Source organism: Giraffa tippelskirchi, chromosome 6, assembly GCF_054371585.1.
Source record: "Giraffa tippelskirchi isolate mGirTip1 chromosome 6, T2T-mGirTip1v1.2.pri, whole genome shotgun sequence".
NCBI classification, from domain to species: Eukaryota; Metazoa; Chordata; class Mammalia; order Artiodactyla; family Giraffidae; genus Giraffa; species Giraffa tippelskirchi.
The window spans coordinates 75,928,141-75,954,554 of record NC_137280.1 but is presented as its reverse complement, the minus strand read 5'-3'; the positions used below and the strand labels follow the sequence as shown (position 1 = coordinate 75,954,554).

The following is a 26,414-nucleotide window of genomic DNA, read 5'->3' as shown; positions in this document are numbered from 1 at the left end:
GGGCAGAATCTCAGGGCTGAGTGTAAGTTCGCTCCAGACTCCGCTCCATTCCCAGTGTGTCTTCTCCTGTGTGTTCACATCACCTCTGGGTGTGTGTGCATGCATGTGCGTGTATGTACGTGTGTGCATGTGTGTGTGTGTGTGTGTCCTAATCTGTGCTCCTACAGGGACCCTAGTCAGGGCCCATCCGACGCCAGCATGCCTCATCTAAGTAACCTCATCTGCAGTGTTGTTATTTCCACTTATGGGGGGCTCAGGCTTAGGACTTCAATATATGAATTAAGGGGGACAAACGCGACCCATAATAGAGGTGACCCCTGCTGCCTTTCATTCTCTGTGCTGAGCACTGGGCACAGTACTGCGACCTGGTCCAGCCCGGGTCACGCTCCCTTGCTGATGAGGGGCCAGCGTCCGGCACAGGACAGGGGCCTGGACGTGGCAGGTACCAGGGGATGGGGCAGTGGGGCGTCTCAGAGGCTGCAGGTTACATGACTGCTCTGACGACAAGGGTCCTCACAGGAGCTGGACACTTCGGGGAGGCGCCAGAGGGGACCCGAGGCCAGGACTGTGGCCCTCACAGCGACCTTCCAGAGTGGACTGGGGTCAACGCAGCGTGGCGACCCTCAGGTGTCTGCAGACCCCTCCGTGATCCATGCCTTCTGACCTGCAGCTGCTCTGGGCAGGGGTGGGAGCTGTGGGGCTGGGCACGCCTCTCAAGAGGCTCCAGATGCTGGGGACGGGATTGGGCCCGGGGCCACCTCCTTGGCCTCCCGACACCCCCACTCCACCCCAGTTCCCCAAGGCCCCTCCCTGCTGTGTCGGCAAGCCTAGGTCTGGGGGCTACGGGGCTGAAACCCTGGACCACAGTTCCATGGAAGGCACTGGCTCTGAGGGGCCCTGATCAGAGGCAGCGCGAGGGCTTCGGGAGCAGGACAGGGACCTGGGCCTGCCCCCAGGAGGATCCTGGGAAGATGTGAGCTGGAGGCCCCCACGGGGAGAGGAGCCAGAGGGACAAGGACTGGCGAGTGAGGCTGGGCGGGGTGGCCACATGCAGCCTTGCCCCCACCCTCCACCCCTGGGGCACAAGGAGAGACCCAAGCCGAGCAGCCTCACCGTCCTGCCCACAGTGAGGAGCTGGCCCCTTCCTGGGCTTCCTGGCCTGGCAGCAAGGTGGCCTGCGATGGCAGGTCCAGGGTACACTCTAGCCACAGGCCAGCTTGGGCTCACTTCCCAGAGGACATCGTGGGCAGGGTCCTAGAGTCCAGTGAGCAGGCCCGGAAATGAAGGCAGCTTGCCCGACATGCCCTAGGGGCTGGGACTGGGGACAGAGGAGAACAGGCCACAGGGCTTTGCTGCACCCCATCCTCTGGGACCTCTGGGCAGCAAAGAGGAGAACCGGCTGCAAGCTCCACGACTGGTTCCTGTCCTGGGAGTTGTGCTGGCCAGGCTCTGGGCCTCCATCCTTGGCACCTCCAGGAGCCTCTGCCCTGGGAGGTGGGTGCTGGGACAGGGGGCACCTGCTCCCAGCCCAGGCTGGGGGCTGGAGCCACGGTGGCCATCCCTTCCGGACAGGCTGGAAACCTGCTGGCCACACAGACCTCATCTCTTCCTTGGTCAAGGCAGGGAAGCCCCTCAGTCACGGAGGCAGACCCCCTGGTCCCGCCCGGGTTCTCAGCAGCGGCGCAGGACCTGGCGCTTTGGAGGACGCGGACCAGAGGGCGCTGGCCGCATGGCCCGCCGCGGGCAACGAAGTCACGTTGGTGAAGCGAAGCCGCCCGCACGGCCGGTGGGGCCGCATTTCCCTTGCAAATACCATTCAAAGGCCGTCCGGGCGGCGCACCCTGCTCGCTGCGGCCGCCGCCTTCCTTCGCCGTGACTACAGGGGAGGGGTCGAAAGGGGCTCCGCGGCAGCTGCCCCCTCCCCACTGAGGGCGCCCTCAGGCCGCGGCGGGCGGGGGCGCCCGTGGGGCGTCGGCCAGCCCTGCGTGGGACTCCAGGCCCGCGTCACGCCCTAAGGGCGCCCCCACCAGAGGGCAGCCCCGTGTGCCCCTCCACCCGCCGCCACCCCCAGACCAGGGCGGGGCCGCCGGGGGCGGGGCCTGCGCAAATTTAAAGCGGGAGGCGCCCGACTCGGGCACCGCGGCGAACTGAGGGACTGCGAGCGGAACGCTGCGGACACTGTCCCAGGTGAGGCCGCACTCACACGTCTGGGGGAGTCTTGCCCCGGCCTGCAGGGGCTGGGATGGGGGTAGCGACGCGCCTGGGGGTGGCTGGGAGGTCAGGGTCCGGGAGAGCGGGGCGCTGAGGCCCGGCTCCCTCCCAACTAGCCCTGGGGGGCGGGGTCCCGCCCGTTGGCCCCCCGCTCCCCGCCCCTGCCCTCGGTGCGTAGGTGGGAAGGCTGAGGTTCTCCGCGCGGGCGTGGGAGACGTGGCCCGCGGGGCAGGGGTCTCGCCTGCCCCACGGTTTCCGGGCGGACGGGTGCGCGCCTGGGTGGGGCCCTGCAGGTCCGGTTCCTCCAGCCCGGCCCCTGCCTTGCAGGGCCGGGGGCGTTTGCCGCCGGAGCCAGTCCGAGGGCCCAGGGCGCTCGGTGGTCGGGTTGACAAACTCACAGGGCAGACAGGCTCCTACCCTTGGAGGGAGCGCCCTGCCGTTGGGGAGGGTGGGCACCGGGACCCTTGCGTGGAGCCACCCCAGGCCGTCGGGAGGCCGGGGTGGGGGGCTCTGCCGCTGCCGCCGCCTCCCTGCCCAGCTTCCGTCTGCCGCTCATCTCTGCTGTGGGCAGGCTCTGCTGCCCAGTGTGGGCCAGAGGCCAAGGTCCCCGCCTCCCAGTGCCAGCCCAGGGCTCCTGGCCATTTGGTTCTCTTCTTATCAGGTTCTGGAGAAGGAAATGGCAACCCACTCCAGTATTCTTGCCTGGAGAATCCCATGGACAGAGGAGCCTGGTGGGCTACAGTCCATGGGGTCGCAAGAGTCAGACACGACTGAGCAACTAAACCTTTTCAGGTTCAGGAGGGCAGCCAGAGAGGCGACCTGAGACCCCAGCACAGACTGGTGCGCTGCCCTGGGTGGAGGGTGCTGCTCTCAGGGACATGGCCCCACCCTCCCCAGGAACTGTCCTCCCACTTCTTGTCCCCTGGGGCCTCCTGAAGGGGGCCCGCCCCCAGGAAGACCCAGAAGGGATCCTTCTCTCAGATTCCTGCTCCAGGACTGGGACTCTGTCGGCCCCTCCCCCAGCTGCAAGACCACCCATGCCTTCTGCCACCAGGTTTCTGGTGGCCGCTGCCCCGGGACACCTGAGTCTGGTCTGCCCAGGACCCCCACTCCCGAGGCCCTGGACACCCCTCACGCGCATGCGCCCTGGTCTGTCTCTTGAGCTCCAGACCCCTCTGTCCAGCTGCTTCCCCGAGGTCCCCATTTCAGACTCCAGGCCCCCACTCCCAGGCTACTCCTCACGTCCTGCCTGATCAGGGACTCAGGGGCTCGAACCAGCCCCAAGATCACTGATGGCCAAACAGGCCTCGGCCCAGCTGCTGTTACCCAGCCATGTCGGGCGAACTCCCGGGCCTGGGGCCTCTCCCAGCCCCTTGACTGGCCCTGTGGCCACCAGGCCGCAGCCGCCTCCCTCCCGCGTCCCCCTGTGCTCTGAGATCCCCTTGCTCCTCTGGGCCTCCTTTCTGGGCGCTGGCGCTCTCCCGACAGCACCCACCTGGCTGCCCCTGACCCCGTGGCCCAGAAACCCTCCCCTGTTTGCCAGTGGTGAGGTGCCCCTCTTCCCTCCCACCCTGGTCCCTGCCGACGGCAGGCGACAGGCGCAGCTCTGGCCACCTGGTAGCCCTGTTTCCTGGGCCCCTCTGGCTAGCGCACACTGTCTGAAGCCAACCCCGGAGCAAGGCACATGGTACGAGGGGAGTGGGCCGGACCCTGGGCGGGCGGGCAGCAGTGCTCCCGGCAGCATGACACAGGCTCAGGGATCGGCTTCGGGGGGCTCCTGGGGTGGGAGATGAGGAGGCAGGTGGTGAGGCGGACAGGCCGGCCCACGGTGCTGGAAGATGAGGGCACCGCGGTCACACCGTGTCCTTGAACCCCGCTGCTCGGGCGCCATACTCATCCTGGGGAGCCGTGTAGGAGATAGAGGAGCGATCCCGGCCCCTGCTGGGCCCCCTGTGGGTAGGGCCAGGGGCGTGGGGAACGTGGTCTCCTCTTGCTGATACACTCCTGCTACCCTCGCCCACCCTCACCCTTGTCTGAGTCTCCCTCTCTGGCGCGGCCTTTGCTGCCAGATGGGCGGGGAGGAGCCCCCTGCAGCACTGAGTCCCAGCCCCTGCCTTACAGCCCGTCCTCCCATGGCGAGGTCTGCTCCCCTCCTGGGGGGGGTCACCCTTCTTGCACATTGCTGGTTCCTGGACCTGCGTGGCACGCCTGTGAGCTGGGGCAGCTCGGAGCCTTCAGAGCCCCTCACCACGGAGCCCTCTCAGCCGGCCCTGCCTGTGGAGACCAGGGCCTCTCTAAGTCACTCGAAGCCTTTAGTAACCTTTCCCAAAGCCTGGATCTTAACCACCCTCCTCTCTCCGCACCTGATGCCTTTGTCCCGTCTTTTCAAAAGCCTGATGCTGCACCCCGAGCACCCGCCCTCCATGGCCTGCTCACCTCAGGAGAGCTGGACTGCGGTGGTGCTTCTTGGACACTGGCCGGTGGCAGTGGCCGAGGGAGCAAGGATCCAGGCCCGGCCTCCGTGTCTGCTGGGGCCTGGCACAAACGCAGACTCAGGGCAGCAGACCAGCTGCCGCGCCACTGGGGGCTGGGTCCAGCATCTAGGCGGGGAAGGAGGGGACAAGATTTTGCCCCGGGGTGGGCACAGCTGTGGGGCATGAGGGGCTGAGCAGAGCTTAGGGTGCAAGCTCTGCAGAGCCTGGGAGGGGGAGCTGCTCCCAGGCAGTGGCTCTGGGGGTACCGCAGAGCTTGAGGCTCCTTGTGAGTCCACTGGGCACAGTGTTCAGGAGGTGCTGGACATGGCCATGTGGCCCAGGACAGGCTGGGCTCCAGCTGTGGTCAGGATGAATAGGGAAATGTCACCGGGGAGGAGGGGCCTCATGCCTGGTGACCCAAAGGTCGGGTAGGTCGAATCTGAAATGCATCTGTCCGGTATGGTGGCTGGAGCCAAGGTCACCTGAGCAAGCTCACCTGCAGAGTGGACCAGGGTGCGTGGGGCTCTGAGCAGCTGGTCAGGAGGTGAGGATGGGTGTAACCGGGCCCAGGACTGAGGGTGTGGTTCTTTGGAACGTGGGTGTGGACTGGCCCCCGGGCAGCTGGGTGGCTTCAAACCACAGATTACTCTCTGACAGTCAAGGTGCCAGGGTCTGGGATCCACACGTCAGCGTTTGCTGGTTCTGGGGCCTGAAGCTGCATGGCCTATCTGCCTCCCTCACGGGGCATCCTCCCCACGTCTGTCTCCTGTGAGGACACTGTCGTGTTGGGTTAAGGCCTCCCTTCACCAGTGTGACTGCGCCCTAACGTATAACATCATCACATCTGCAAAGATCTTGTTTCCAAATAAGGTCATAGTCGCAGGTGCTGGGCGTTAGGTCTTGGTTAGGTCTTGGATGTGCCTGCTGAGGAGAGGTAACCGGCCAGGGGGTGGAGGAGGGAGGTGTGTGGTTGTGGTGGGGCAGAAGGGTTGGCACCAGTCAGGGAACCGGGGCCCACAGCTGTTGGCCAAGGACGGCCGTGGGGGTGCAGGGCACTGAGCAGCGGACCAGGGACCAACAGGGCCAGGAGACCCGAGCTTGGCCCCTCCTGTGGCACCAGCACCGCGGCATGAGCTCTGGGTGCTCCTGGGCTGCCGAGGCCGGGCGTGGGTACAGAGCGGCCGTGGCCCAGGGGATGCCACAGGCTGAGGCAGGAGACTTGGGCAGGTCAGAGGACGGGGGTCTGGCTGGGAAGCCCAGTGGGGAGCCAGGAGGGAGTGGAGGCCTGAGCAGCAGGGGGTTGAGGTGGGAGAGGCTGTGCAGGGGTCACCGGGCAGGGGAAGGGGAAGAGCCCCGGGCGGTGGAGCCCACTCAAGGGGCAGCGGGGCAGGGGCGGGCCTTGGAGGAGACGGGAGCAGTCTGGAGGCCAAGGGGGAAGGGAGGCCAAGCCCCTGCACCAAGACCCCCGGGGGAATGGAATGAGGTTGCGGCCAGAGGGTGGCCTGTAGGACAGAGTGGAGCCTGCGACACCCCCAGGCTACCCTGGGGTCCCAGTGCTCCAGTGGCCCCACCTGGGACCCCGGGGCAAGAGGAGAGGCTGAAGCTGGAGGCTGCCCTTCCTTCCTCAGGAGGGCTAGTGGCACGGGAGGTGGGTCCAGGTTGCGGGGTGGACCTCCCACCTGCCTGGAGCATCGCAGGGCCCCTAACGGAGGCTTTCCACCCCACAGGGAGCAGAAGCGGGTCCTCGCTGAGTTCTGCACGATGAACGGCGGCGCCTCTCCTCCTCAAGACATCCTGGTCACCGGCAGCACCGGGCCGGCTCCTGTCTCCAAGACTGTGAAGGCCATGCTGGGAGCTGGCGCCCCATCTGTGCCCCAGGCCAGGAGCATCGCCGGGGTGTGGGTGGAGGCCTCGGGCAGGGCCCAGGGTCTCTACGCTGCCATGAAGCAGGGTCTCCTGCCCTCTGGGCTTGGGCTGGCTCTGCTGGAGGCCCAGGCAGCCACAGGGGGCCTGGTGGACCCCACGCAGGGCCAGCTGCTCCCCGTGTCAGAGGCCCTGCAGCGGGGCCTGGTGGGCCTGGAGCTCAAGGAGAAGCTGCTGGCCGCCGAGCGTGCGGCCACTGGGTACCCTGATCCCTATGGGGGCGAGAAGCTGGCCCTCTTCCAGGCCATTGGGAAGGAGGTGGTAGACAGGGCACTGGGGTGGAACTGGCTGGAGGCCCAGCTGGCCACTGGGGGCCTGGTGGACCCTATCCAGGGGGTGCGTCTGGCCCCTGAGCTGGCCTGCCAGCAGGGCCTCCTGGACCAGGAGACGTGGCGTGGGCTGTCAGAGCTGGGGCCTGGCTCGAGCACCCCAGGCTTCCTGGACCCCAACACACTGGAGCAGCTGCCCTACCGGGAGTTGCTGGGCAGGTGTGTGCGGGCGCCTGGCACGGGGCTGGCCCTGCTACCCTTGAAGATCACGTTCCATACCCTGGGTGGGACTGTGAGCTTGGCCGAGCTGCTGGAGGTGGGGGTCTTGGACAAGGAGACGGCCCAAGGCCTGCAGGAGGGCCGGCTGGTGGTGCCAGATGTGGGTGCCCGCGCCGAGGTGCGGCGGTACCTGCAGGGCACCGGTGGTGTGGCTGGGGTCGTCCTGCTGCCCGCAGGGCACAAGAAGAGCTTCTTCCAGGCCACAGCCGAGCACCTGCTTCCCACAGGCGCCGTGCTTCTGCTCCTGGAGGCTCAGGCCGCCACCTGCACGCTGGTGGACCCAGCCACTGGCTGGCAGCTGCGGGTGGACGAGGCGGTTCAGGCAGGCCTGGTTGGCCCCGAGCTCCACAGGCAGCTCCAGGTGGCAGAGCAGGCAGTGACGGGCTACCACGACCCCTTCAGCGGCACTCGTGTTCCCCTCTTCCAGGCCATGAAGAAGAAGCTGGTGGACCAGCCTCTGGCGCTCAGGCTCCTGGACGCCCAGCTGGCCACGGGCGGGCTAGTGTGTCCTGCCCGCCGGCTCCGGCTGCCCGTGGAGGCTGCCCTGTGCCTCGGCTGCCTGGACGAAGAGACTCAGCAGCACCTCTCCAGGGCTGCTGGCTTCTTGGATCCCAGCACGCATGAGAGCCTCAGCTACGGGCAGCTGCTGGCCCGCTGTGTCACCGACCTGGAGACAGGGCTGGCTTTCTTGCCCATCTCAGCAGGGAGCCCTGGGGAGGAACCCCAGGGGCCCCTGTTTATTGAGCACAGCACCCGGCAGGTCTTGAGTGCCACCACGGCCACTGTCTCCGCGGGCAGGCTCCAGGGCTGGCCTGCATCCCTCTGGGAGCTGCTCTTCTCCAAAGCAGTCCCCGTGGAGCAGAGGGTGATGCTGACCCAGCAGCACAAGGATGGGACCCTCTCAGTGGAGGAGCTGGCGGCTGCGCTGAGAGCCACCCACGAGCAGGCTGCAGCCACTGCCAGAACCACCTTTGCTGGGCTCAGGGTCCCCGTGACTCCGGGAGAGCTGCTGAGAGCAGAGATCATTGGCCAGGATGTTTATGAGCAGCTGGAACGTGGCCAGACCACGGCCCAGGACGTGGCCAGCCTGGACTCGGTGCAGAGGTACTTGCAAGGCACCGGCTGCATCGCTGGCTTGCTGCTGCCTGGGTCCCAGGAGCCCCTCAGCATCCACGAGGCTTACAGGAAGGGGCTGCTCAGGCCAGGCACGGCGCTTATCCTCCTGGAGGCGCAGGCAGCCACCGGCTTCATCATCGATCCCAAAGAGAACAGGAGATACTCAGTGGAGGAGGCGCTGAGGGCTGGTGTCATCGGGCCCGAGGTGTTTTCCAAACTACTGTCGGCCGAACGCGCCGTCACAGGCTACACCGACCCCTACACGGGGCAGCAGATCTCCCTCTTCCAGGCCATGAAGAAGGACCTCATCGTGCGCGAGCACGGCATCCGCCTGCTGGAGGCCCAGATCGCAACGGGCGGTGTCATCGACCCCGTGCACAGCCACCGCGTGCCTGTGGACGTGGCTTACCAGCGCGGCTACTTCGATGAGGCGCTGAACCTGATCCTGGCCGACCCCAGCGACGACACCAAGGGCTTCTTCGATCCCAACACACACGAGAACCTCACGTACATGCAGCTACTGGAGCGCTGCGTGCGCGACCCCAACACGGGGCTCTATCTGTTGCCACTTACGAGTGCGCAGACCCTGCTGGCGGATGAGGCCACCCGGAAGGCCTTCCAAAGCCTGCTGCTCTCAGTGCAGCACGGGCGGTTCCGGGGACGGAGGGTGTCCGCGTGGGAGTTGGTCAACTCGGAGTACGTCAGTGAGGCACGCCGGCGGTGGCTGCTGCAGAGCTTCCGGCGGTGCCAGGTGTCCCTGGAGGAGGTCTCAAAGCTGCTGGAGAGGGAGGCGGAGAGCCGGGCAGACGTTGCCCTCCCCACGCTGCGGGGCCGGGTGACCGCCTGCCACCTCCAGGAGGCCGGCATTATCAGCCAGGAGGTCCTGGGCCGCGTGCTGGCGGGGACGCTCAGCCCCGAGGCCCTGCTCCGCACGGAGAGCGTCCACAGGTTCCTGTGCGGCTCGGGGGCTGTGGGTGGTGTGCTCCTGCAGCCCTCCACCCGGCGGGTCAGCCTCTACCAGGCCATGAAGCAGAAGCTACTGGGGCCGGGAGTGGCCCTGGCCCTGCTGGAGGCCCAGGCAGCCACGGGGTCCATGACCGACCCCCACAGTCTGGAGACCATGTCCTTGGATGAGGCTGTGCGCCGGGGGCTCGTGGGGCCAGAGCTCTACAGCAGGCTGAGCTGGGCTGAGGGTGCTGTCACGGGCTTCCCGGACCCCTTCTCTGGAAAGCTGCTGTCCCTGTTCCAGGCCATGAAGAAGGGCCTTGTCCCTGCGGAGCAGGGCGTCCGCCTCCTGGAGGCCCAGGTGGCCACAGGCGGGGTCATCGACCCCACCAGCCACCACCACCTCCCCATGCTTGTGGCCGTGCAGCGTGGCTACATTGACCAGGAGATGGCGTTGGCCTTGTCCAACTCCGAGACCTTCCCCACACCTGACAGCCAAGGACACACCAGCTATGCTCAGCTTCTGGAGCAGTGTGTAAGGGACGAGGCCTCTGGACTTCACTTCTTGCCCCTGCCCGAAAGTGCCCCTGCGGTCCCCACGGATGAGCAGGTGCGGGAGACCCTGAAGGCCACGCAGGGGGCTGAGGACGGCACGTCCCTCTGGGAGCTGCTGGAATCCTGCCACTTCACTGAGGAGCAGCGGAGGGGCTTCCTGGAGGACGTCAGGGAGGGGAGGACCACAACACAGCAGCTGCAGGCGTCTGTGCGGAAGTGGGTGCAGGAAGTGGAGCTCCTGGCGAGGGCCCGCATCACGCTGCCCGGCCCCCGTGGCAGGGTGCCCGCCGTCTGGCTGCTGGATGCCGGCGTCATCACCCGGGAGACCCTGGAGGCGCTGGCACAGGGCATGCGGTCACCTGCCGAGGTCGCCGAGCAGCTGACGGTGCGGGCCTGCTTGTGGGGTACGGGCTGCGTGGCCGGGGTGCTGCTGCAGCCCTCGGGGGCCAAGGTGAGCATCGCCCAGGCCATGAGGGATGGCCTCCTGCCCACCAGCCTGGGGCAGAGACTGCTGGAGGCCCAGGTGGCATCTGGCTCTCTCGTGGATCCTTTGACCAACCATAGACTGGCGGTGGAGGAGGCGGTCAAGGCTGGCCTGGTGGCCGGGGCGCTGAGTGAGCAGCTCCGGCAGGTTGAGAGGGCAGTGGCTGGGTCCACGGACCCCTGCTCGGGAGGCTCCCTCTCACTGTGGCAGGCGGTGGAGAAGGGGCTCGTGCCTCGGAGCGAGGGCCTCCCGCTCCTTCAGGCGCAGCTGGCCACAGGGGGTGCAGTGGACCCCGTCCACGGGGTGCACCTGCCCCAGGCAGCAGCCTGCAGGCTCGGCCTCCTGGATGAGCAGACGAGCAGGATGCTGACCTCAACGGATGAGGACAGCAAGTTCTTCTTCGACCCTGGCACACAGGACAAGGTGACCTACGGACAGCTCAAGGAGCGCTGTGTCCTGGATGCTGACACTGGCTTGTGGCTGCTGCCACTCCCCCAGGACATGGCGCTAGAGGTGGACGACCACACGGCAGTGGCCCTGAGAGCCATGAAGGTGCCAGTCGGGGCAGGGAGGTTCAGAGGGCTCAGCATCTCGCTTTGGGACCTGCTGCATTCAGAGTATGTAGGGTTCCACAAGCGGCGGGAGCTGGCAGCACTCTGCCAGTCCGGGAGGGCCACGGCCCTGCGGCAGGTGGTCACTGCTGTCACCACCCTCGTTGAGGCCTCAGAGAGGCAGCCATCCCAGGCCACCTTCAGGGGACTCCGGAAGCAGCTGTCAGCCAGCGACCTGTTCAGGTCCCAGCTGATTGACAAGAAGACGCTGGATGAGCTGAGTCAGGGGAAGAAGACCATGCAGGAGGTGACGGAGATGGACCACGTGCGGCGGTACTTGGAAGGGGGCAGCTTCATCGCTGGGGTCCTCATCAAGGACACCAAAGAGAAAATGAGCATCTCAGAGGCTCTGAGAAGAAACGTCCTGCAGCCAGGCACGGCCCTGGTGCTGCTGGAGGCGCAGGCGGCCACCGGCTTCCTCATTGACCCTGTGGAGAACCGCAAGCTGACTGTGCAGGAGGCGTTCGCTACAGGGATGTTCGGCAAGGAAACCTACCAGAAGCTGCTGTCAGCCGAGCGCGCCGTCACGGGCTACACCGACCCCTACACCGGGGAGCAGATCTCCCTCTTCCAGGCCATGAAGAAGGACCTCATCGTGCGCGAGCACGGCATCCGCCTGCTGGAGGCCCAGATCGCCACAGGTGGCATCATTGACCCCGTGCACAGCCACCGCGTGCCCGTGGACGTGGCCTACCAGCGCGGCTACCTCGACGAGGAGATGAACCGTGTGCTGGAGGACCCCAGCAACGACACCAAGGGCTTCTTCGACCCCAACACGCACGAGAACCTCACCTACATGCAGCTGCTGGAGCGCTGCGTGGAGGACCCTGAGACAGGGCTCTACATGCTGCAAGTTGTAAAGAAAGGAGAAACCTATGTATACATCGATGAAGCCACAAGGCAAGCCCTGCGGTCAAAAACTACTGAAATGCACGTGGGCATGTTTGCCCAGCAGGTGGTCTCCTTCTGGGACCTGCTGTCCTCGCCGTACTTCACAGAGGAAAGGAAGAAAGAGCTTGTTCAGGGGTACAAAGCCGGGGATGTCAGCTTAGAGCAGCTGCTGAAGGTCATCACCACAACGGTCGAGGAAACAGAACAGCAAAACAAGGGCGTCAGGCTGGCAGCCATTGGAGGAGAAGTGACAGCTGCAGAGCTGTTCAACTCAGGAATCATTGATAAGAAGACCCTGGATGCGCTACACAACGAGGGAGCAGAGGGACAGGACCTCCGCTGCCTGCCCCACGTGAAGGTCTGCCTGGAAGGCAGTGGCTGCATCGCAGGGCTGACCACGCCTTCCACCACTGAGGTGCTGAGCTTCTACGAGGCCACCAGGAAAGGGCTCATCCCCATGGGATTTGCAGCCCAGCTGCTGGAGGCTCAGGCTGCCACAGGGTTCCTGCTGGACCCCAACAGCCACCAGAGGCTCTCCGTGGATGAGGCTGTGGCCACCAGCCTGGTGGGTGAGGAACTGCAGGAGAGACTCCTAAATGCTGAGAAGGCTGCCAGGGGATACACAGACCCGGGCACAGGACACACCTTGTCCTTGTTCCAGGCAATGCAGAGGAAGCTGGTGAAACGGGAGTTGGCGCTCAGACTGCTTGAGGTGCAGGTGGCCACGGGGGGCGTCGTGGACCCGCAGCACCACCACCGGCTTCCACTTGATGCCGCCTACAGACGTGGCTGTCTGGACCAGGACACGTACCCGCTGGTGGCAGAGCAGAAGTGTATGAATAAACGGTTTGTGGATCCCAACACTCAGGAGAAGGTGACTTACCAGGAACTGCAGGAGAGGAGCCACCGAGATGAGAGGACGGGCTGGGTTCTGTTCCCGGTGCTCAAGGATGGACTGGATACCCAGTTCATCGATGAGGCCACCAGACACGCCCTTGAGGCTGAGCGGGTGGACGTCACAGTGGGGTGGTTTAAAGGCCAGAGGCCGTCAGTCTGGGAATTACTGAACTCTGAATACGTGACAGACAACAAAAAATTTGACTTAGTACGAAAATATAAGAGAGACACAACACATGCATTAGAAAAGGTGATACAAGTGATCGTCGAGATAATCAGTGAGAAGGAAAAGAACACTAAGCTGCTATGGTTCAGAGGGATCAGGAAACAGATCAAAGCCTCTGAGCTACTGAATTCATGCATCATCACCAGAGAGATGTTGGAAGCCCTGAAGTCCGGGCAGGCCTCTGTGGATGCCATCACAAAAAATGAGGCAGTGAGACGATATCTAGAGGGCACTGGCTGCATTGCAGGTGTGCTGGTCCACACCAAGGACGAGCCCGGGCGGCAGGAGAAGATGAGCATCTACCAGGCCATGTGGAAGGGCGTCCTGCGGCCGGGCACGGCCCTGGTGCTGCTGGAGGCGCAGGCGGCCACGGGCTTCGTCATCGACCCCGTGCGCAACCAGAAGCTGTCCGTGGAGGAGGCGGTGGCGGCGGGCGTGGTGGGCGGCGAGCTCCAGGAGAAGCTGCTGTCGGCCGAGCGCGCCGTCACGGGCTACACCGACCCCTACACCGGGGAGCAGATCTCCCTCTTCCAGGCCATGAAGAAGGACCTCGTCGTGCGCGAGCACGGCATCCGCCTGCTGGAGGCCCAGATCGCGACGGGCGGCGTCATCGACCCCGTGCACAGCCACCGCGTGCCCGTGGACGTGGCCTACCAGCGCGGCTACTTCGACGAGGAGATGAACCGCGTGCTGGAGGACCCCAGCGACGACACCAAGGGCTTCTTCGACCCCAACACGCACGAGAACCTCACGTACGTGCAGCTGCTGCGGCGCTGCGTGCGCGACCGCGACACGGGGCTCTACATGCTGCAGCTGGCCGGCCGGGGCTCCGCCCTGCACCAGCTGGGCGAGGAGCTGCGCGCCGCCCTGCGCGACACCCGCGTGACGCTGGGCGCGGGCCTCCCCCGGGGCCAGCGTGTCTCCGTGTGGGAGCTCCTCTTCTACCGGGAGGTGTCCGAGGGTCAGCGGCAGGACCTGCTGCGCCGGTACCGGGCGGGCTCGCTGACGGCGCAGGAGGTGGGCGCCGCCCTCGTCTCGCTGCTGGCCGAGGCCGAGGCCGAGGCCGAGGTTGGGGTCGCGCGCCCCGGCCCCCCAGACCCTCGGGGGGCGCTGCGCGCCGCCACCATGGAGGTCCGGGTGGGCCGCCTGCGGGGGCCCGCGGTGCCCGTGTGGGACGTGCTGGCCTCCGGCTACGTGAGCGCCGCCACGCGGGAGCAGCTGCTGGCCCAGTTCGGGTCGGGGACGCTGGGGTTGCCCGCGCTGACCCGCAGGCTGACCACCATCATCGAGGAGGCTGAGGCGGCCCACGGGACCGAGCCCGCTCCCTCCCAAGGGGGCGGAGCCTCCGGGCAGCGGGAGCTGCAGGAGCAGGCCCTGCGGGCCGCCGCCATGGAGGTGCGCGTCGGGCGGTTCCAGGGCCGGCCCGTCTCCGTGTGGGAGGTCCTCTTCTCCTCCTACCTGAGCCAGGCCCGCCGGGACGAGCTGCTGGCCCAGCACGCGGCCGGCGGCCTGGCCCTGCCCGCCCTGGTCGCCGTCCTCACCCAGCTCATCGAGGAGACGGAGGAGCGGCTGAGCAAGGTGTCCTTCCGGGGCCTGAGGCGCCAGGTGTCGGCCTCCAAGCTGCACACGTCCGGCATCCTGGGCCCCGAGACCCTGCGGGACCTGGCCCAGGGCACCAAGAGCCTGCAGGAGGTGACGGAGATGGACTCGGTGAAGCGCTACCTGGAGGGCACCAGCTGCATCGCGGGCGTGCTGGTCCCCGCCAAGGACGAGCCCGGGCGGCAGGAGAAGATGAGCATCTACCAGGCCATGTGGAAGGGCGTCCTGCGGCCGGGCACGGCCCTGGTGCTGCTGGAGGCGCAGGCGGCCACGGGCTTCGTCATCGACCCCGTGCGCAACCAGAAGCTGTCCGTGGAGGAGGCGGTGGCGGCGGGCGTGGTGGGCGGCGAGCTCCAGGAGAAGCTGCTGTCGGCCGAGCGCGCCGTCACGGGCTACACCGACCCCTACACCGGGGAGCAGATCTCCCTCTTCCAGGCCATGAAGAAGGACCTCGTCGTGCGCGAGCACGGCATCCGCCTGCTGGAGGCCCAGATCGCGACGGGCGGCGTCATCGACCCCGTGCACAGCCACCGCGTGCCCGTGGACGTGGCCTACCAGCGCGGCTACTTCGACGAGGAGATGAACCGCGTGCTGGAGGACCCCAGCGACGACACCAAGGGCTTCTTCGACCCCAACACGCACGAGAACCTCACGTACGTGCAGCTGCTGCGGCGCTGCGTGCGCGACCGCGACACGGGGCTCTACATGCTGCAGCTGGCCGGCCGGGGCTCCGCCCTGCACCAGCTGGGCGAGGAGCTGCGCGCCGCCCTGCGCGACACCCGCGTGACGCTGGGCGCGAGCCTCCCCCGGGGCCAGCGTGTCTCCGTGTGGGAGCTCCTCTTCTACCGGGAGGTGTCCGAGGGTCAGCGGCAGGACCTGCTGCGCCGGTACCGGGCGGGCTCGCTGACGGCGCAGGAGGTGGGCGCCGCCCTCGTCTCGCTGCTGGCCGAGGCCGAGGCCGAGGCCGAGGCCGAGGTTGGGGTCGCGCGCCCCGGCCCCCCAGACCCTCGGGGGGCGCTGCGCGCCGCCACCATGGAGGTCCGGGTGGGCCGCCTGCGGGGGCCCGCGGTGCCCGTGTGGGACGTGCTGGCCTCCGGCTACGTGAGCGCCGCCACGCGGGAGCAGCTGCTGGCCCAGTTCGGGTCGGGGACGCTGGGGTTGCCCGCGCTGACCCGCAGGCTGACCACCATCATCGAGGAGGCTGAGGCGGCCCACGGGACCGAGCCCGCTCCCTCCCAAGGGGGCGGAGCCTCCGGGCAGCGGGAGCTGCAGGAGCAGGCCCTGCGGGCCGCCGCCATGGAGGTGCGCGTCGGGCGGTTCCAGGGCCGGCCCGTCTCCGTGTGGGAGGTCCTCTTCTCCTCCTACCTGAGCCAGGCCCGCCGGGACGAGCTGCTGGCCCAGCACGCGGCCGGCGGCCTGGCCCTGCCCGCCCTGGTCGCCGTCCTCACCCAGCTCATCGAGGAGACGGAGGAGCGGCTGAGCAAGGTGTCCTTCCGGGGCCTGAGGCGCCAGGTGTCGGCCTCCGAGCTGCACACGTCCGGCATCCTGGGCCCCGAGACCCTGCGGGACCTGGCCCAGGGCACCAAGAGCCTGCAGGAGGTGACGGAGATGGACTCGGTGAAGCGCTACCTGGAGGGCACCAGCTGCATCGCGGGCGTGCTGGTCCCCGCCAAGGACGAGCCCGGGCGGCAGGAGAAGATGAGCATCTACCAGGCCATGTGGAAGGGCGTCCTGCGGCCGGGCACGGCCCTGGTGCTGCTGGAGGCGCAGGCGGCCACGGGCTTCGTCATCGACCCCGTGCGCAACCAGAAGCTGTCCGTGGAGGAGGCGGTGGCGGCGGGCGTGGTGGGCGGCGAGCTCCAGGAGAAGCTGCTGTCGGCCGAGCGCGCCGTCACGGGCTACACCGACCCCTACACCGGGGAGCAGATCTCCCTCTTCCAGGCCATGAAGAAGGACCTCGTCGTGCGCGAGCACGGCATCCGCCTGCTGGAGGCCCAGATCGCGACGGGCGGCGTCATCGACCCCGTGCACAGCCACCGCGTGCCCGTGGACGTGGCCTACCAGCGCGGCTACTTCGACGAGGAGATGAACCGCGTGCTGGAGGACCCCAGCGACGACACCAAGGGCTTCTTCGACCCCAACACGCACGAGAACCTCACGTACGTGCAGCTGCTGCGGCGCTGCGTGCGCGACCGCGACACGGGGCTCTACATGCTGCAGCTGGCCGGCCGGGGCTCCGCCCTGCACCAGCTGGGCGAGGAGCTGCGCGCCGCCCTGCGCGACACCCGCGTGACGCTGGGCGCGAGCCTCCCCCGGGGCCAGCGTGTCTCCGTGTGGGAGCTCCTCTTCTACCGGGAGGTGTCCGAGGGTCAGCGGCAGGACCTGCTGCGCCGGTACCGGGCGGGCTCGCTGACGGCGCAGGAGGTGGGCGCCGCCCTCGTCTCGCTGCTGGCCGAGGCCGAGGCCGAGGCCGAGGCCGAGGTTGGGGTCGCGCGCCCCGGCCCCCCAGACCCTCGGGGGGCGCTGCGCGCCGCCACCATGGAGGTCCGGGTGGGCCGCCTGCGGGGGCCCGCGGTGCCCGTGTGGGACGTGCTGGCCTCCGGCTACGTGAGCGCCGCCACGCGGGAGCAGCTGCTGGCCCAGTTCGGGTCGGGGACGCTGGGGTTGCCCGCGCTGACCCGCAGGCTGACCACCATCATCGAGGAGGCTGAGGCGGCCCACGGGACCGAGCCCGCTCCCTCCCAAGGGGGCGGAGCCTCCGGGCAGCGGGAGCTGCAGGAGCAGGCCCTGCGGGCCGCCGCCATGGAGGTGCGCGTCGGGCGGTTCCAGGGCCGGCCCGTCTCCGTGTGGGAGGTCCTCTTCTCCTCCTACCTGAGCCAGGCCCGCCGGGACGAGCTGCTGGCCCAGCACGCGGCCGGCGGCCTGGCCCTGCCCGCCCTGGTCGCCGTCCTCACCCAGCTCATCGAGGAGACGGAGGAGCGGCTGAGCAAGGTGTCCTTCCGGGGCCTGAGGCGCCAGGTGTCGGCCTCCGAGCTGCACACGTCCGGCATCCTGGGCCCCGAGACCCTGCGGGACCTGGCCCAGGGCACCAAGAGCCTGCAGGAGGTGACGGAGATGGACTCGGTGAAGCGCTACCTGGAGGGCACCAGCTGCATCGCGGGCGTGCTGGTCCCCGCCAAGGACGAGCCCGGGCGGCAGGAGAAGATGAGCATCTACCAGGCCATGTGGAAGGGCGTCCTGCGGCCGGGCACGGCCCTGGTGCTGCTGGAGGCGCAGGCGGCCACGGGCTTCGTCATCGACCCCGTGCGCAACCAGAAGCTGTCCGTGGAGGAGGCGGTGGCGGCGGGCGTGGTGGGCGGCGAGCTCCAGGAGAAGCTGCTGTCGGCCGAGCGCGCCGTCACGGGCTACACCGACCCCTACACCGGGGAGCAGATCTCCCTCTTCCAGGCCATGAAGAAGGACCTCGTCGTGCGCGAGCACGGCATCCGCCTGCTGGAGGCCCAGATCGCGACGGGCGGCGTCATCGACCCCGTGCACAGCCACCGCGTGCCCGTGGACGTGGCCTACCAGCGCGGCTACTTCGACGAGGAGATGAACCGCGTGCTGGAGGACCCCAGCGACGACACCAAGGGCTTCTTCGACCCCAACACGCACGAGAACCTCACGTACGTGCAGCTGCTGCGGCGCTGCGTGCGCGACCGCGACACGGGGCTCTACATGCTGCAGCTGGCCGGCCGGGGCTCCGCCCTGCACCAGCTGGGCGAGGAGCTGCGCGCCGCCCTGCGCGACACCCGCGTGACGCTGGGCGCGAGCCTCCCCCGGGGCCAGCGTGTCTCCGTGTGGGAGCTCCTCTTCTACCGGGAGGTGTCCGAGGGTCAGCGGCAGGACCTGCTGCGCCGGTACCGGGCGGGCTCGCTGACGGCGCAGGAGGTGGGCGCCGCCCTCGTCTCGCTGCTGGCCGAGGCCGAGGCCGAGGCCGAGGCCGAGGTTGGGGTCGCGCGCCCCGGCCCCCCAGACCCTCGGGGGGCGCTGCGCGCCGCCACCATGGAGGTCCGGGTGGGCCGCCTGCGGGGGCCCGCGGTGCCCGTGTGGGACGTGCTGGCCTCCGGCTACGTGAGCGCCGCCACGCGGGAGCAGCTGCTGGCCCAGTTCGGGTCGGGGACGCTGGGGTTGCCCGCGCTGACCCGCAGGCTGACCACCATCATCGAGGAGGCTGAGGCGGCCCACGGGACCGAGCCCGCTCCCTCCCAAGGGGGCGGAGCCTCCGGGCAGCGGGAGCTGCAGGAGCAGGCCCTGCGGGCCGCCGCCGTGGAGGTGCGCGTCGGGCGGTTCCAGGGCCGGCCCGTCTCCGTGTGGGAGGTCCTCTTCTCCTCCTACCTGAGCCAGGCCCGCCGGGACGAGCTGCTGGCCCAGCACGCGGCCGGCGGCCTGGCCCTGCCCGCCCTGGTCGCCGTCCTCACCCAGCTCATCGAGGAGACGGAGGAGCGGCTGAGCAAGGTGTCCTTCCGGGGCCTGAGGCGCCAGGTGTCGGCCTCCGAGCTGCACACGTCCGGCATCCTGGGCCCCGAGACCCTGCGGGACCTGGCCCAGGGCACCAAGAGCCTGCAGGAGGTGACGGAGATGGACTCGGTGAAGCGCTACCTGGAGGGCACCAGCTGCATCGCGGGCGTGCTGGTCCCCGCCAAGGACGAGCCCGGGCGGCAGGAGAAGATGAGCATCTACCAGGCCATGTGGAAGGGCGTCCTGCGGCCGGGCACGGCCCTGGTGCTGCTGGAGGCGCAGGCGGCCACGGGCTTCGTCATCGACCCCGTGCGCAACCAGAAGCTGTCCGTGGAGGAGGCGGTGGCGGCGGGCGTGGTGGGCGGCGAGCTCCAGGAGAAGCTGCTGTCGGCCGAGCGCGCCGTCACGGGCTACACCGACCCCTACACCGGGGAGCAGATCTCCCTCTTCCAGGCCATGAAGAAGGACCTCGTCGTGCGCGAGCACGGCATCCGCCTGCTGGAGGCCCAGATCGCGACGGGCGGCGTCATCGACCCCGTGCACAGCCACCGCGTGCCCGTGGACGTGGCCTACCAGCGCGGCTACTTCGACGAGGAGATGAACCGCGTGCTGGAGGACCCCAGCGACGACACCAAGGGCTTCTTCGACCCCAACACGCACGAGAACCTCACGTACGTGCAGCTGCTGCGGCGCTGCGTGCGCGACCGCGACACGGGGCTCTACATGCTGCAGCTGGCCGGCCGGGGCTCCGCCCTGCACCAGCTGGGCGAGGAGCTGCGCGCCGCCCTGCGCGACACCCGCGTGACGCTGGGCGCGAGCCTCCCCCGGGGCCAGCGTGTCTCCGTGTGGGAGCTCCTCTTCTACCGGGAGGTGTCCGAGGGTCAGCGGCAGGACCTGCTGCGCCGGTACCGGGCGGGCTCGCTGACGGCGCAGGAGGTGGGCGCCGCCCTCGTCTCGCTGCTGGCCGAGGCCGAGGCCGAGGCCGAGGCCGAGGTTGGGGTCGCGCGCCCCGGCCCCCCAGACCCTCGGGGGGCGCTGCGCGCCGCCACCATGGAGGTCCGGGTGGGCCGCCTGCGGGGGCCCGCGGTGCCCGTGTGGGACGTGCTGGCCTCCGGCTACGTGAGCGCCGCCACGCGGGAGCAGCTGCTGGCCCAGTTCGGGTCGGGGACGCTGGGGTTGCCCGCGCTGACCCGCAGGCTGACCACCATCATCGAGGAGGCTGAGGCGGCCCACGGGACCGAGCCCGCTCCCTCCCAAGGGGGCGGAGCCTCCGGGCAGCGGGAGCTGCAGGAGCAGGCCCTGCGGGCCGCCGCCATGGAGGTGCGCGTCGGGCGGTTCCAGGGCCGGCCCGTCTCCGTGTGGGAGGTCCTCTTCTCCTCCTACCTGAGCCAGGCCCGCCGGGACGAGCTGCTGGCCCAGCACGCGGCCGGCGGCCTGGCCCTGCCCGCCCTGGTCGCCGTCCTCACCCAGCTCATCGAGGAGACGGAGGAGCGGCTGAGCAAGGTGTCCTTCCGGGGCCTGAGGCGCCAGGTGTCGGCCTCCGAGCTGCACACGTCCGGCATCCTGGGCCCCGAGACCCTGCGGGACCTGGCCCAGGGCACCAAGAGCCTGCAGGAGGTGACGGAGATGGACTCGGTGAAGCGCTACCTGGAGGGCACCAGCTGCATCGCGGGCGTGCTGGTCCCCGCCAAGGACGAGCCCGGGCGGCAGGAGAAGATGAGCATCTACCAGGCCATGTGGAAGGGCGTCCTGCGGCCGGGCACGGCCCTGGTGCTGCTGGAGGCGCAGGCGGCCACGGGCTTCGTCATCGACCCCGTGCGCAACCAGAAGCTGTCCGTGGAGGAGGCGGTGGCGGCGGGCGTGGTGGGCGGCGAGCTCCAGGAGAAGCTGCTGTCGGCCGAGCGCGCCGTCACGGGCTACACCGACCCCTACACCGGGGAGCAGATCTCCCTCTTCCAGGCCATGAAGAAGGACCTCGTCGTGCGCGAGCACGGCATCCGCCTGCTGGAGGCCCAGATCGCGACGGGCGGCGTCATCGACCCCGTGCACAGCCACCGCGTGCCCGTGGACGTGGCCTACCAGCGCGGCTACTTCGACGAGGAGATGAACCGCGTGCTGGAGGACCCCAGCGACGACACCAAGGGCTTCTTCGACCCCAACACGCACGAGAACCTCACGTACGTGCAGCTGCTGCGGCGCTGCGTGCGCGACCGCGACACGGGGCTCTACATGCTGCAGCTGGCCGGCCGGGGCTCCGCCCTGCACCAGCTGGGCGAGGAGCTGCGCGCCGCCCTGCGCGACACCCGCGTGACGCTGGGCGCGAGCCTCCCCCGGGGCCAGCGTGTCTCCGTGTGGGAGCTCCTCTTCTACCGGGAGGTGTCCGAGGGTCAGCGGCAGGACCTGCTGCGCCGGTACCGGGCGGGCTCGCTGACGGCGCAGGAGGTGGGCGCCGCCCTCGTCTCGCTGCTGGCCGAGGCCGAGGCCGAGGCCGAGGCCGAGGTTGGGGTCGCGCGCCCCGGCCCCCCAGACCCTCGGGGGGCGCTGCGCGCCGCCACCATGGAGGTCCGGGTGGGCCGCCTGCGGGGGCCCGCGGTGCCCGTGTGGGACGTGCTGGCCTCCGGCTACGTGAGCGCCGCCACGCGGGAGCAGCTGCTGGCCCAGTTCGGGTCGGGGACGCTGGGGTTGCCCGCGCTGACCCGCAGGCTGACCACCATCATCGAGGAGGCTGAGGCGGCCCACGGGACCGAGCCCGCTCCCTCCCAAGGGGGCGGAGCCTCCGGGCAGCGGGAGCTGCAGGAGCAGGCCCTGCGGGCCGCCGCCATGGAGGTGCGCGTCGGGCGGTTCCAGGGCCGGCCCGTCTCCGTGTGGGAGGTCCTCTTCTCCTCCTACCTGAGCCAGGCCCGCCGGGACGAGCTGCTGGCCCAGCACGCGGCCGGCGGCCTGGCCCTGCCCGCCCTGGTCGCCGTCCTCACCCAGCTCATCGAGGAGACGGAGGAGCGGCTGAGCAAGGTGTCCTTCCGGGGCCTGAGGCGCCAGGTGTCGGCCTCCGAGCTGCACACGTCCGGCATCCTGGGCCCCGAGACCCTGCGGGACCTGGCCCAGGGCACCAAGAGCCTGCAGGAGGTGACGGAGATGGACTCGGTGAAGCGCTACCTGGAGGGCACCAGCTGCATCGCGGGCGTGCTGGTCCCCGCCAAGGACGAGCCTGGGCGGCAGGAGAAGATGAGCATCTACCAGGCCATGTGGAAGGGCGTCCTGCGGCCGGGCACGGCCCTGGTGCTGCTGGAGGCGCAGGCGGCCACGGGCTTCGTCATCGACCCCGTGCGCAACCAGAAGCTGTCCGTGGAGGAGGCGGTGGCGGCGGGCGTGGTGGGCGGCGAGCTCCAGGAGAAGCTGCTGTCGGCCGAGCGCGCCGTCACGGGCTACACCGACCCCTACACCGGGGAGCAGATCTCCCTCTTCCAGGCCATGAAGAAGGACCTCGTCGTGCGCGAGCACGGCATCCGCCTGCTGGAGGCCCAGATCGCGACGGGCGGCGTCATCGACCCCGTGCACAGCCACCGCGTGCCCGTGGACGTGGCCTACCAGCGCGGCTACTTCGACGAGGAGATGAACCGCGTGCTGGAGGACCCCAGCGACGACACCAAGGGCTTCTTCGACCCCAACACGCACGAGAACCTCACGTACGTGCAGCTGCTTCAGAGGGCTACTCTTGACCCTGAAACAGGATTCTTGTTACTTTCTCTGACTGAAAAATGAGTTTTCATTCGTCCTGACAAAATTTTTCCCGTTAATAATACATAACAGGTTTTTTATAAATTTTTTGTTCTGATGTCTCTGTTCAATATTTTTTACTCTTATGTTAATTACCTTCCTGTCCTTTACCTCGTTTTTATTGTAATCACTTATATTTGTTTGTTTCAATTAAAATCATGACCTCGTGTTCTTTTTTGTGTGTTTAATTTTGATTTTACAGTTGTTTGAAGTTTGTCACGTGAATCCTGTATAGAATCTTCCGTATTTTCAGTCAAGCTTTCTCTACGTTTTACCTCCATCTATTATAGTAGAGGGGGCTTCCCTGGTGGCTCAGACGGTAAAAGTGTCTGCCTAAAATGAGGGAGATCCAGTTTCAATCCCTGGGTCGGGAAGATCCCCATGGAGAAGGAAATGGCAACCCACTTGTGTACTTTTGCCTTGAAAATCCCATGGATGGAGAAGCCTGGTAGGCTACAGTCCACGAGGTTGCAAAGAGCTGGACACGACTGAGCGAGTTCACTTTCACTTTCTACCACAGTAGAGGGTGTTCATGATTCGTTACATTCCCATTTTATCTAAATGGACTTCTTCATATTGATTTTTTTTCTGGTTTGACTAAACCATTTTCGGTCAATTTCTTGCTTTAGTAAATGCTTGTGGCTCTCAGTTTGCTGTCCTCCTGCCATGGGTTTCCATGCTAGTGCTGTGCTTTGCAGAGGCTGGTCTCATTCTGTCACTCGATGCCGCTGTCCCAGTTACTCTGACCCCCTGTGTGTTCTCATCAGGTTTGGTGGCATTGCCTTTACAGTGATCAGTGATCACTTACTTCCTCAGCAATCAGTGCCAAGAAATAGAGGAAAACAATAGAATGTGAAAGACTAGAGATCTCTTCAAGAAAATTAGAGATACCAAGGGAACATTTCATGCAAAGATGGGCTCAATAAAGGACAGAAATGTTATGGACCTAACAGAAGCAGAAGATATTAAGAAGAGGTGGCAAAAATACATCGAAGAACTATACAAAAAAGATCTTCATGACCCAGATAATCACGATGGTGTCATCACTCACCTAGAGCCGAACATCCTGGAATGCGAAGTCAGGTGGGTGTTAGGAAGCATTGCTACGAACAAAGTTAGTGGAGGTGATGGAATTCCAGTTGAGCTATTTCAAATCCTAAAAGATGATGCTGTGAAAGTGCTACACTCAATATGTCAGCAAATTTGGAAAACTCAGCAGTGGCCACAGGACTGGAAAAGGTCAGTTTTCATTCCAATCCCAAAGAAATGCAATGCCAAAGAATGCTCAAACTACTGCACAATTGCACTCATCTCCCATATTAGTAAAGTAATCCTCAAAATTCTCCAAGCCAGGCTTCAGCAATACTTGAACTGTGAACTTCCAGATGTCCAAGCTGGTGTTAGAAAAGGCAGAGGAACCAGAGATCAAATTGCCAACATCCACTGGATCATCAAAAAAGCAAGAGAGTTCCAGAAAAACATCTATTTCTGCTTTATTGACTATGCCAAAGCCTTTGACTGTGTGGATCACAATAAACTGTGGAAAATTCTGAAAGAGATGGGAATACCAGACCACCTTATCTGCCTCTTCAGAAATCTGTATGCAGGTCAGGAAGCAACAGATAGAACTGGACATGGAACAACAGACTGGTTCCAAATAGGAAAAGGAGTACGTCAAGGCTGTATATTGTCACCCTGCTTATTTAACTTATATGCAGAGTACATCATGCAAGATCCTGGGCTGGATGAAGCACAAGCTGGAATCAAGATTGCTGGGAGAAATATCAATAACCTCAGATATGCAGATGACACTACCTTTATGGCAGAAAGTGAAGAAGAACTAAAGAGCCTCTTGATGAAAGTCAAAGAGCAGAGTGAAAAAGTTGGCTTAAAAGTTCAACATTCAAAAAACTATGAACATGGCATCCAGTCCCATTACTTCATGGCAAATAGATGTGGAAACAGTGGCTGACTTTATTTTGGGGGGCTCCAAAATCACTGCAGATGGTGATTGCAGCCATGAAATTAAAAGATGCTTACTCCTTGGAAGAAAAGTTATGACCAACCTAGACAGCAGAGACATTACTTTACCAACAAAGGTCCATCTAGTCAAGGCTATGGTTTTTCCAGTAGTCATGTATGGATGTGAGAGTTGGACTATAAAGAAAGCTGAGTGCTGAAGAATTGATGCTTTTGAACTGTGGTGTTGGAGAAAACTCTTGAGAGTCCATTGGACTGCCAGGAGATCCAACCAGTCCATCCTAAAGGAGATCAGTCCTGAGTGTTCATTGGAACACTCCTGATGTTGAAGCTGAAGCTCCAATACTTTGGCCACCTGATGCGAAGAGCTGACTCATTGGAAAAGACGCTGATGCTGGGAAAGATTGAAGGCAGGAGAAGAAAGGGACAACAGAGGATGAGATGGTTGGATGGCATCACCAACTCAATGGAGATGAGTTTGAGTAGACTCCGGGAGTTGGTGATTGTCAGGGAGGCCTGGCATGCTGCGGTCCATGGGGTTGCAAAGAGTCGGACACGACTGAGCGACTGAACTGAACTGAACTGAACTGATAGCCTTTACAATGGCTTCCCAGGTTGCTCAGTGGTAAAGAATCTGCCTGCCAATGCAGAAGCTGCAGGTTCAGCCTCTGGGGTTAGAAGATTCCCTGTAGGAGCAACTGGAAACCCCCTGCAGTATTCTTACCTGGAGAATTCCATGGACAGAGAAGCCTCACAGGCTACATTCTTTAGGGCCACTGAGTCGAACACGACTGAATGTGCACATACCCCACTCCACTCCATGGCTTTTACAGTTTACAAGGAATTGTTTGTATGTCAACAAACTCTCTTCTTTTATTTCAGCTTTTGAAAGTTCCTCCACAAAATTCTCTCTCCTTATTATAGATATAAGATATTAAACAAGGACAATAAGCATTGATAACCTTGGGTGACATACAGCCGTTTCCAGCATGGTCTCTGCTTCCCAAGAGTTTAGGTCTAAGTCTTGGATGATCCCGGAGCTTCAGACATTGATCACAGAGGGTCTGGTTGGCACAGCTGTCATTGGGCCAAGTCTTCCTGGTCCCTCCATTTTCACAGAGAGTTCTGAGCAGTGAGTGGTATTTTCTCAGGATTGCCTTGGGTAAGGGGAGTGTGGAACGTGGGAGCTTTCCTGGTCCCACCAGGATGACATCAGTGGAGTTGTCTGTGCAGAAGGTTTGGGGAGCGAGGTGTTGTAGGTGACTCTGAGACCAGCAGGACTGAAGGCCTTTGGACCAAGCTGGGGACGCTGGAGCTCAGGGTTGAGAGAAAGTGGGTACCTGTGTCCACAGCCTTTCTCCCCAGAAAGAGAAAGTGAAGGGTGAGTGGGAACCCAGCAGGTGAGAGGAAGGAGATAGTAGGAAAGTAGTGAAGGTGAAGTGAAGTCTCTCGGTGGTGTCCGACTTTCTGCGACCCCTTGGACTGTAGCCTACCAGGCTTCTCCATGGGATTTTCCAGGCAAGAGTAGTGGAGTGGTTTGCCATTTCCTTCTCCAGCGGATCTTCCCGACCCAGGGATCGAACCCCGGTCTCCCGCATTGCGGGCAGATGCTTTACCCTATGAGCCACCAGGGAAGCCCAGGAAAGTAGTGGGGGTCACTAATTACAGTCAACCGCTTGA

At 65.2% G+C, this 26,414-nt stretch overlaps 1 protein-coding gene across 1 annotated transcript; it reads left to right on the top strand.

The window, feature by feature from the left end:
• The first annotated feature begins 1,748 nt into the window (after positions 1 to 1,748).
• On the top strand, positions 1,749 to 22,925 carry EPPK1 (epiplakin 1). The gene is made up of 2 exons (XM_081497124.1): positions 1,749 to 2,187; positions 6,413 to 22,925. Exon 2 carries the CDS (start codon positions 6,447 to 6,449, stop codon positions 22,737 to 22,739), a length of 16,293 nt encoding a protein of 5,430 aa, XP_081353250.1. The 5' UTR covers positions 1,749 to 2,187; positions 6,413 to 6,446; the 3' UTR covers positions 22,740 to 22,925.
• The last annotated feature ends 3,489 nt before the right edge of the window (positions 22,926 to 26,414 follow it).

Excerpts from the sequence above, each read along its gene's own strand:
- EPPK1 (XM_081497124.1), top strand. The coding sequence starts at position 6,447 with ATGAACGGCGGCGCCTCTCCTCCTCAAGACATCCTGGTCACCGGCAGC.